Consider the following 11,986-nt stretch of genomic DNA (forward strand, 5'->3'; position numbering starts at 1 on the left):
TTGTATAAGTAAGGTACAAATGTAAAAAGGCATTAATATGAGAAGGGCCTTGTATATAAAAGTGTACAATGACGCTGCCTCCTCGTTGAAAGGGAAGGCCTTCCCCCCTGAGCGTACAGGTCGCAGTGATGTGTCATGGCTTTGCAGTTTGTGATGAACCTTATTGAAGTATGGTAAACAGAGTACAACATTTTAAGACATGAAAAAGTACCATTCTTTTAAAAAAGGTCACCATAAACAAAGACAGATAAAAACGGGGCAGAGACGATGCACTTTTTCACTCCACGAGAAAAGCAGAAACACAATAAGTTTGAACTTCAACATAAGTTTATTAATAAAAGGTTTAAAGGAACAGTACACTCAAAACATGATTAGCCTTCATTTTCTACTCACCCCCATGCTGAACAACACTCTGGAGTACTTTTTTGATATCTCAAATGCATCTGGAGATCTGGGAGGCTTCTTGCTGTCTGCTGACATTCAAATAATGGAGGTCTATGGCGCCCGAGGCAGAAAGGTCCATAAAAGTCCACAAAAAACGTGTCAATATTCCTCCATACTGCTCGTCCAATGTATTCCAAGTGTCCTGAGTGGGTAGCATCCAGAATTTACTCGAAACGAAGTCATTTAGAATGTTTTTAGAGCATAAACAGTAGTGTATAGGATTTCCTGAAAGCGCGTGCATGCGAGTTCATGGCGCTACGGAAACCGCGGCAGACCAAACCAGATGAAAGTGCGCATTCAGCTCGGTAAAGAACTCATGCTCTTCCTCAACACTGAAGTCCTCAGACATTTTTCTTTCGTTGTTTCTTTCTTTGCACAGGTAAACAGCACATTTCTTCTTCTACGCTTGCATTATCGGCAGAGCAGACGCTGGACTACAGAGAGGAAGTGGAGCAGCTGGTGGACTGGTGCAAAGATAACAGCCAGAAAGAGAACTATGGACCCCATAAGTGTGGTTCTTACAACTTTCAGGTGCCTGGAGGTGAATCCTTCATATAATACATCAGTGAAATAAACTACAAACACATTGCAAATGCTAACGGCACATCATATCTGGCATAAAGTAGACGGGTGTCCCAGAAACTACAATGTTTGCTGGAAAATTTTTCCCCACCAAGCAAGACAAGAGAGCGGATGTTTGCTAAATCTGGTCATTTAGATCAAGGTTTATGTTTTTATACAGCACATTTCCAACAGCTATAGCCAAACTAATTGCTTTAAAAGCAAAAAATCGCTACGTGTTAAAGAAAAGCATAAAAAAAAGAATGAATGGTAAAACAAACAAAAAAATAAAAATGGCACAAAACAGCTGCTTAAACAAAACAGCCGGAAGGATAAAATACATCACAGTGAATAATAAGATATAGGAGAATATAATTTACAATAATAACTGTAAAACTAAGCATTGAGGACATCTTGTACTAGAAGCCAGACCATAAAAATTAGCTTTAAAAAGTAATTAGAAATGCTCCAGGGTTTTTAAAGATGCGGCTATTCCAACTCGAGTTTTATCTGTCTTGGGAGGAAACATCTTTTTACACTAGATCTTAGACTTTTCCTTTTTTTCTTTGCATCTGCTCTGAGAGGTCCACACTCCCTCACCCCCATTGCTGCAGGTTGTTAGCCACACATGCACAGTGTTGTTATTATGGTAAATATAGACAGAGAGGCTATTATTTACTAACAACCTGAGCAAAAAAAAACCTTAAAAGACAAAAGCAAAGCAAAAACTACATATTTGCCTTTGATTGAACAGGAAAATATGATCTGCCAATGCAATCAGCATTTTACCCTTAAATATTATATACTTGAGACACTATAAGAGGGTTTTTTCTTATTTTAATCCTATCATGCATTAATTATGATAAACTCTGTCAGGATTATTTTACTAAAGTTTTAAATACATCCTTAGGAATCTAAAATAAGTTCTGAAAACAATCTTTATTTTATAAAGAAATATTTATCTGTCCATTTAAGTGTGCTTTAGAAAAGCAATGATGCCCCACATGAAAGAGTAAAATATTCATCTTCATAAGGAAGGGGTCTGCAACCTGCGGCTCCAGAGCGACATGTCATGGTTTTGGTTATATTGTGCTTTACTTTGCTCTATTATTCCTAGTTTTATTGGCTTAATTCCTTTTTGTTGTAATTTTTAGATTTGTTAGTTCCCATGTTTTTCTGTTGCCCTCTTGTGTGTGTGTGTTCCTTTCCCCTTGGCTCCCTCGTTGTCTCCTCTCACACCTGCTCCTTGTCAGCTCGTTAGCCCTCCCTTTGTCTCGGTCAGCTACATATAGGCGCTGTTCGAAAACCTAGGACGCATCCTCCAAGGACGCGGTCTACCTAGACTGGATCCTTCAAAGTCCTTGAAAATAAGGAGACCGGAAGAGTTTTTGGCTGTAAATTCGAACAGGTCTACCCTTCGGCGGGTTTTACCGCCAGTATGCTCTGTTGCTTAGCAACCGCAACACAAAAAGCAGGAAAAGAATGAAAACGAAGTTTTCAAAACTGTTTATTTATTTTGCAGATAGATTAGAATCTGTCCTTAAATTACAGCCAAACCCATTTACACAGTAACAGATAAAAACCTTTAGATAAACCAAACATTACCGCCACATATCTGACTCTATAACCATTAAAACAACTATTTTCATTCATCTCAGACGGAACTATTCACTGACTGGATTATATTAAACTGAACTTCCAATTTTCACCACTGTTCGGCACCAAGTAACCTTTCCTCTGATCACAGCTTGCTTGGTCTCGCAATGAATCCTGGGATATCCAAGAATACCGAGGCTACATCGGACCCGTCCTTCAAATCGGGCAAAAAGAAGGACGCATTTTAAGGCCGCATAACGAGGACTCTTGGAATCCGACCAGACCTCGGCGCCGCGCTATGACGTAATCGGCCTTCGAATCCGGTCTTCTAAGGACGCGTCCTAGGTTTTCGAACAGAGCAATACTCTCCCTCTGCTCTCACTCTTTGTTGGTTCCTTGTTGTCCTCTCACCTCGCCTCTCCCTGGCTCCTTGTGCGCATTTCCCTTGATGTCTCCGTGGTTCTGGTCTTAGTTACTTTTTAGTTGGATTTTTGGATTCCTGCCTTTGTTAACCATTTTTCATCATTAAAACAACAAGTATTCACCTCAGAATCTCTGCCTGAACAAAGAGAAGAAAACAGGGACAGTAGCAGACAGACCTACAGTCCACTCTGATTAGATGATTAGTGATTGGAACTATTAAATTAAAGGCACACAAAAAGAAAAGGGTGGAATATTGTTGCATCGTAAAGGGCATGAACCTCCTTCAGCTGCAGAAGAGTAAAAATATTCCTTATAAATACTCAAACAGTCCAGACATGAGGGAGCAATCGCCAGCTGAGACATCGGCAGAAAGTTTTATTTTTGGTTGCGTTTGTTTACTTACCTTTCCTCTGAAGAATTAATGATTATTTTTCTCATTAAATCAATTCATAAGCAAACCTCTAAGCATTGTCAGGGTGGGAAATTTTAAATGACGAAGCCCTAAAAGGTCTACAGTTTGAATCAGGGCAGGATTTTCTCCTCTTACCATGACTTAGACCCCCTCCCACCTGTTGATTCCTGGAATCGGGTCAGTGTACATCAGGGATGCAGTTTGGTCATCCATTCTAAAATCGCCAAGCCAGGCTCCACAGGTGCGGCCACTTGAGCCAGAGGCCTGCACCATGAAACAAGGTAAGTGGCATTGAACTTGGAATCCTGAGGTTAAAGCACCACTTCCACAATCTGTCCCTCTGGGTCCCTGAGCAAGACCCTTAACCCCACACTGCTCCCCGGGCACCGCACAATGGCAGCCCACTGCTCCCCAAGGGGATGGGTTCAATGCAGAGTTATTTCAGTTCCTCTGTACGCGTGACAATGCTGGGAAAAATGGCTATTTGGATTTTGAATGTAGCAGAAACATGACCTCGAACCTTAATTGATTAATAGCATTTTTTGCTTATAAAGATAATTTTTTTTTTGTGTGTCTTTTTTTTCTTTTTATATTAATGCACAGCTTGGGTTTCCATAGATCAGTGATATAATTTCATTATTTTTAGGGATGCAGGATATTGGGATTTTGGCCGATATCCGATATGCCGATATTTTAAAACTCATGTAGCCGATAACCGATATCGATACTGATGTTAAAGCTGGACAAAAATAAGTAGTCATTGAAAATAGCAGTTTTGTTATCCATTTCTGACACTTATAATAAATAATATGCTCAAATATATTTTCATATGCTGATATCAAATAGATTTTTTAAAAACGCGGTATCGATCTATTTTACTTTCAAAATCTCGTGAAATTTCATCGTTCTGTTACAAACTCTCGTGATATTTTGCAAATTCTTGTGAGATTTTCTTAGTAAAATAGATCGATACCGCGTCAATATATCAACATATAAAAATATGGCAACATTTCGTGAATTTTCGGGGGATTTCGTAGCATAACGACATATAGCAATATTTCATTAGTAAAAGAGATTGATATGGTGTTTTTAAATGGCAATATATCAGCATATGAAGATATTGGGATATTTTAATGTATCAATATTTTTTCCCTCATCTTTAGAAGTTTTTAAATCTGTAAAAAAGAAGTTTTTGAGGAAGAAGAAGAAGTTTTTTGTTGTTTTTTTTAGACTTTAGAAACTCAGAAGCTGATCAAATATTGGGTTAAATATCGGTGGGGTGGCCGATGTCCGATATTCAGTTTTAAGGCCGATACCGATAGGGGGCCGATTATATCGTGCATCCGTAATTATTTTTGTTCATAAATTTACATATAAACTACCCAACTGTGTGAAGACACTGACACAAAACATTTAGTTTGTTGTATTTTCATAATTTATAAAAAAAAAAAACAATTCCCCAGTTTCACATCTTGAATCTTGTTTCCCTTTAAATTAAGGTCACCTTCCAGAGATTATTAAAAACAAAGCTTTTGAAACACGACATCTGTCAAATTTGTTATGAAACTTGTGAAAAAAAAATTATTAATTGATGTTGTATGAAAAATAAATCAGATTTTTATGAAACATCACCCAGTCCTATAACCTGGCTCCGCCAGATGGATTTGCTCCGCATATCCATCCGGAAACCTTCCGTAGAAGTAATTTTGGGAAAACACAACCACAAGCCAGGCTACTCTTGCCGAAACCAGTCGGGAGAAGAGCAAAAACATCTTTTCCTCTGAGAAAAGCCTCCAGAGCAGTGTTTTGCTCTTCTTTCAGTGAAGAAATACTCTGTAATTCCGATAAAACTTGCTTGATAGCCACGCTAACGCTAGTTTCATCGGCTGAAGCCGCCATGTTCTTTAGACTGAACTGTCGCGCTTCTCGTTGCGTCACACCTCAACCCGCCTCAAAGCCAACGCTGATTGGACGTTCGTTTGGTGAACGGCTCCAAATTTTCTTTAACGGAGAGTCTCCAGACTGATCTGCGAGTGAAACCTTGAAAGCTCACGAGATCAGGATGGTCTCACGAGGCTACCAGTCCTAGTCTGCATCTAAGAACCCTGTATGTGATCCAGAAATATCTACTTTTACTAAGACAAACTACTACTGCAGACCTTTGGTGTGATTTGATTAAACATTAGCAAAGATAAGTTTAAGATAATTGATCATTTAGAAGTTAGATCCACTTTCTCACATTCACTGTAGTTTGGTGATATGAAACCAATGAATCACATTTATTGTTTTTGTTCCTGTTGGATACAAAAGCCAAGCTTTAGATTATTTCAGTTCTCGTTAGGACACAGTAAAACTGCCAACAACTTTAAACACACCAGTGATTTTATCTGCATTCATTAATTTAATAACCAAATCTTTACAGATGCTTTCCTTGCGAGTTTGCTTTCCAAATCAAAGCACAGACTTATGCACCAGAGTAAACAGAAACCAGAACCAACAAACGTAAAAACATCCGTGTTCAGGCTGTGTTGGCATCATGAGACGGAAGGAAATGTAAAAGTCCACATTTTGGAAAAATAAAAAGTCCGATCCTGTTTGGCTGTTTAGCTCTCGTCTGCTTCCAGGTTAATGTTGTTGCCAAACTTTGCATAAAGCTGCACCTTCAGGTCCCCCAACACCTGCTGGATCTCTGACACTCGTTCATCCAGGCCTTTGACCTCCTGCTCCAAGGCTTCCTGGTAACAGAAGACGAAAAACAGCAGATGTGGCGTTTTTTGAATGACGGTAATAAAAGAATGAGGTTTCTGTGATTCAAGCCAGCATGAAGTTAGAACACATTAAAAGAAAATGACTTTTTTTTTTTTTTTTCACTTAAAGAGCTCATAGAATGCAAAACCGAGTTTAGCCCGGCGTGCACAGGGCGATTTTCCAGTCATGCGAGTACTTTTCGATCGGGCCGACTTTCAGCCTGATCCTGCGTCGTAAGTGGTGTAGTTTACAGGGGGTTAGAGCGGCGATCAGCCTCACACCGATCAGGAATCGTGAGGTCTGGAGAAAATCAAACATGTTTGATTTTCTCCCGACCGATGTGGGCATATCGCTCAGGGCGAATGCTAGGGGTGTAAATAATAATTGTTTTGTATCGATGCATCGATCCAAAAGCCAACGATCCGATGCATCGATACGCCCGCAAGAGAATCGATTCATGTTTTTTTTTTCCTCCAGTCTATTTTTATCCATTTGCTCCTGGGCGTAATTCTCCCTCCCGTGCTGCGGTGGCGCTAAACCTATTTTGCCCTCCTACCTCGCTTCCTGGTTATACTCTTACAGCAGTGTGTTGCAGTGAGCTTGATGCAGACATTTTTAAATTATGCCCAATATTGAAGCGTGGTCTGAGCTACACCCTGTGGGTCTAGATTCGGCCGAGGCGGTGAGGAAGTGGGGGCGAGTTTAGTCCGACGACGGAGGGACATGAGGGCCAAAAAGAGCGGAGATCCAGGAGGAAAAAGGGTCCCAGCGTTCTCGCGCACCTCGCTCTTCTAGCGGGTCAAACTTCACCAGTTCTTTTCTGCAATTTCGGTCATAAAAACAAAACAAGCCGGCCTCCTGTCTGCGGCACCGTTTGCGGTCAGCTACAATCTGGGAGAGGAGCAGCGGAGGGTCTGTGGAGGGGGTGCGACGTTTGGAGCCGAGGTATTGCATTGCACTCATTGCACTGATTTTCTGCAGTATTTTTTGATGCAACTTTTCTACTTCTGTTATTTGCTTTTGTTTCAAAAAAAAAAAAATGCATAACGATATTACAGCTTTCATTGAGTTATTTCAAACTTGAAACTTTGTTTAGCCTGTAAGGTCTAAAAAAATAAAATAAAATCCCCCTTCTATTTGTTTGGCTTCAGGATAGTAACCTAAACATAAAGAGCAGTTAAAACCCCGTCGACTCCTCCTTTCTCTGCAAATCTCACAATTCTAAACTTCCACCATAAAACGGGCGAATCCGAACGAAGAACCGAGTTGACGCAAACTCGGGGTCGTTGCCTAATTTGGTTCTGCTGGGCCGCTGACTGGACTGTCAGGAGACCTACAGAATTCTGCATTAATCAAAAGGTTATGTAGTAACATTAAAACTAAGAACAATATCCCTTTAATAAAATATGCTAACTGTAACTTTACATTTATTTCAAGCCAATTTTATTTTTGCTTCTTTATATTTTGTCTGATTTTATTCCAGTTCTTGAGGGAAACCATGATTTTTGAACATGCACAAAGTAAAGCCTTTAAAGCACAAATTGAAGAAGCTTAATTAGAGATCTTCAGCTGTTTTCTTTACACTAGAGATCTACTTATATGGGTTAATTTAAAGGTGGATACTAGGACTGAAACAATCGGATGAATCGATTATTGAAATAATCGTAAACTACTTTAGTAATGGATTAATCGTTAACTGAAGCGTAGAGACTGTATAACATGCCTTTAGCTGCTAGAGCGACCCACTTAAAGCAGTAACTATAACAAGACTGAAGAAAAAAATATATATATATATTTTTAAATCTTTTGCATTTAGGATAAAAAAAAAAATTTTCTGTCAATATACTCTATCCAGAACTCCTAAAGTGGAAACGTTTTAGTTTCACCTGGTTTATCTCTTCTTTAAGGAAGTTTTTGTTATCCGATTATCAATCGAACAATCAAAAACATAATCGACAGATTAATTGATATGCAAAATACTTGTTAGTTGCAGCTCTAGGAGATATCATCACTTTTGATATTAGTCTAACAGATCAGGGCTAAATAATCGATTCATTTAATGAGTTTGTGTTTTTTGTTTGGAGTGATGGTGTTTTGATTTCTGGAGCAGATGAGGTTTCAGAGTCTATTCCAGGTTTGATGCACAGAGAAGAAAAAGGTAGAGAGGAACAGAGCAACACTAACCTTTGCAGCTTCTAGCATTTCCTGAGTTTCTTCCTGGGAGTGACCGATGAAGACCCCCCCAATCTGGTAAGGGATGAACAAGGACTCATCATCCAGCATCATGAGATCATCGCTGGCGTCCTGCAGGTTCTGCAGAGCTTTCTGCACAGATATAAAAAGTCCAAAACTCTGAGGGCTGATTTAACTGCTGACTACATTTAGCAGCAACCCCACCTTTTAGGAAGACTGAACACTACCGACAAAAAAATAATTTGACATGAGTTTTTGCTTCATGTATGAACGCTTCATGTAAGTGATCTATAAAATATATGTTTGAAATAGCAAAATATGTCATTTTCTTCTTCAGAAAAAGGTAAATATTTTCTTACAATTAATCACATTTAATTAAAGCAAAATTACTGTGTTTATCTGACTACATAAGAGTTGCAGTTATGGTTGTTTTTTATTTTGAGGTCAAAAATGTAATTCGTAGTTTTATCAAGTTTCTGATTAAAATGTCAATAAATGCTGCAAGATGAAGTATATTCTGAAATTATTTGATATAACAGACAAATTATTAATCCTATTTTTTCCAAGTTACCATTTTTGATAACTTGGATATATATATATAAAAAACACTCATTAATTTAGGAAAAATTGTGAGGTCAAATGTGGTCTGTAAGATCAACTTCTTACTTGGAGGTGAGCGCATCGGCTTCATAATATGCCGTCAGTTATCTAAGGTTGCCTGCTGTAGATTTAGTAAATAAAAAAATTGCTAAAAACTTAATAAGGTAAATAAAAAGCTCATTAAAAAACCTAAGAAGTCAAGTGAAAAGTAAAAAAGTTAATTTATCAGCATTGATGTTCTGATGGTTATTAGGGGTGTAAATAATAATCGTTTTGTATTGATGCATTGATCCAAAAGCCGACGATCCGATGCATCAACACGTCCGCAAAAGAATCGATTCATGTTTTTTTTTTTCCTCCAGTCTATTTTTATCCATTTGTTTCTGGACGTAATTCTCCTCCCCGACTGCGGTGGCGCTAAACCTATTTTGCCCTCCTACCTCGCTTCCTGGTTATACTCTTACAGCAGTGTGTTGCAATGAGCTTGACACAGATATTTTTAAATTATGCTCAATATTGAAGTGTGGTCTGTGCTACACACTGTGGGTCTAGATACGGCTGAGGAAGTGGGGGCGAGTTTAGTCCGACGACGGAGGGAGATGAGGGCCAAAAAGAGCGGAGATTCAGCTGGAAAAAGGGTCCCAGCGTTCTCGCGCACCTCGCTCTTCTAGCGGGTCAAACTTCACGAGTTGTTTTCCGCAATTTCGGTCATAAAAACAAAACAAGCCGGCCTCCTGTCTGCGACACTGTTTGCGGTCAGCTACAATCTGAGAGAGGAGCAGCGGAGCGTCTCTCAAGGGGGCGGTGACGTCGACACTCTGGAGCCTTCTTCTTCTTTTTTTTAATGGCGGTTGGCAAACAACTTATAGGTGCATTACCGCCACCTTCCAGAATGGAGTACGGACCAGACAAACTATTATATCGTCCCTAAAATACCCGTTCTTCTTAGAAAATTAAAAATACTCCCAAAAACTACATCCCCAGATTACCTTTGAAACAATTCCCTTATATCTAGTTAATTTTTATTCCTGTCTAACTCTCTAAGCAACATCTCTCTTTCCTGAGTATATTTATTACATTCTAAAAAAATATGTTGGACAGTTTCTCTGGAGCCGAGGTATTGCATTGAACTCATTACACTGATATTGTGCAGTATTTTTGCAGTATTTTTTGATGCAACTTTTCTACTTCTGTTATTTGCTGTTGTTTCTAAAGAAAATGCATAATGATATTACAGCTTTCATTGATTTATTTCAAACTTGAAACTTTGTTTAGCCTGTAAGGTGTAAAAAAAAAAAATAATAAAAAAAATAAAATAAATAACCGATTAATCGAAACGAATCGAATCGTGGTGTATTCTTGAGTATCAAAAATAATCGAATCGTTGGGTCAGGAAATCGATACTGAATCGAATCGCCATGATGGATGTGATTTACACCCCTAACGGTTATAACAAAAAATGTTTCTTTTTTACTGTTTTTCAAAAAGCATTCATCACATTTTTTTTTCCCATATTAGGGCAAGTGAATATTTTTGGTAACATTTGCCTTGAAATTCTAGCAATAAAAATGATTTTTTTACTAAGTTATAAAAGTACTAAGGTCATGTTCTGTCCTCCAATAACACTGACTAGAACTTTTACTACAAAGTATAGCACTTTGTTTAATTGGATCACTATAATTAAGGTATTTTTTAATTAAAATTTAATGTAAAAAAACAAAGAAAATATGATTTTACCTGAAGAAATATGGCAATGACTAAATAAAACTTCTTATCCCTCTAGGAAAAGCTTTCTCTTGATTTCACATTTCATGTTTCAATAACTATTAGTACTTGAAAAATTATTAAATGAATCGTTTTTTTCTTTAAAAAATGAAGCTTTTTGTATAAAACCTTTAATATAACCCATCCTATAGACCACAGGCATTTTATCTGCATCATCTGATGGATAATGAAGTCCAGCCCTATCATCCCACTGCTGTAGCTTTTTATGTTTCCCTCTATCTTACCTTCTTTGTCTCTATTTCATTTTTCAGCTCCACCATCCGATTTGTGTTTCTGGCGAATTTATTGATCTTCTGTTGATCTTCAAAAGTGACGACCACGTCTTCCACCCCCTGCAGACAAGTTTCCGTTAGCATGTTTACCGACAACAAGCGTTAAAGGCGTGAGACAAATCCTGCATTCACTGCCATGTTGTCTGAAACTATTCTTGTTTGGTTTGCGGTAATATTATAATATTTGAAGAGCAGAAACTCGAAAACAGCAGAACGTAGCTGAGTAAATGAAGCTAGCTTAGCTAGCTCACTGCACGAGGATGTAACATTTAGCAAAATGGCGCTAGCACCGATCATTTTAACTTCTAACTGTCACAAAACTCCGCTTTTTTATTATTTCCTCTGAGAAGACGGGGTACAATACAGTCCAAGAAGTAAATATATTTAAGATATCACTTACTACGGGTCCTTTCATTGTGGCAGCTGCCATTCTTCTTCTTTGTGGGATTTTATTGGCGGTTGGCACGCAACGAAATGGAGCACTACCGCCACCAACTGGTTTGGAGTGTAGATCTGAATGGCTACGGCTTATACTGAACAAAACAAATCACAAAATCAACAAAAAAAATTAATAAAACCAAAATAATATTAAAATTCTCTCAATTACATTGACTGTTCTAAGATAATGAAAAACAATAACATAACATTTATCTCTTGAGTTTATGAAAGAAAAGTTGGAAGGGTTACATTTTTGCAAGCAAATTTTTTGCAGCTGAATTTTCACCAGATAAAAAATCAATGTAAGGAACTCAATGTGTAAAAAAAAATAAATATTTAAAATTTGGTGCTAAAAAAATGTCTATGTTTAGAATAAATCATTAAAAAAAATCTGTGTTTAAAATTCGGTGTACAAAAAAAAGGCAGATTCCAATGTTACTGTTTTTCTTCCACATGAGGTCTTTTAAGGATTTCTATTAAATCAAAGTGTTATCTTTCCTTTTTAATATTGTGA

The 11,986-nt window shown here is 38.0% G+C and overlaps 1 protein-coding gene across 1 annotated transcript; it reads right to left on the reverse strand.

The window, feature by feature from the left end:
- Window positions 1-5,681: 5,681 nt before the first annotated feature.
- On the reverse strand, window positions 5,682-11,554 carry pfdn4 (prefoldin subunit 4). The gene is made up of 4 exons (XM_038276014.1): window positions 11,435-11,554; window positions 10,987-11,094; window positions 8,369-8,509; window positions 5,682-6,171 (listed from the first exon to the last, which is right to left on the reverse strand). The coding sequence occupies exons 1-4, from the start codon at window positions 11,462-11,464 to the stop codon at window positions 6,040-6,042; spliced, it is 411 nt and encodes a 136-aa protein (XP_038131942.1). The 5' UTR covers window positions 11,465-11,554; the 3' UTR covers window positions 5,682-6,039.
- Window positions 11,555-11,986: the final 432 nt, after the last annotated feature.

The sequence above is a fragment of the Cyprinodon tularosa genome, unplaced genomic scaffold (genome assembly GCF_016077235.1).
Source record: "Cyprinodon tularosa strain WSP-4 unplaced genomic scaffold, ASM1607723v1 ctg99, whole genome shotgun sequence".
NCBI lineage: Eukaryota > Metazoa > Chordata > Actinopteri > Cyprinodontiformes > Cyprinodontidae > Cyprinodon > Cyprinodon tularosa.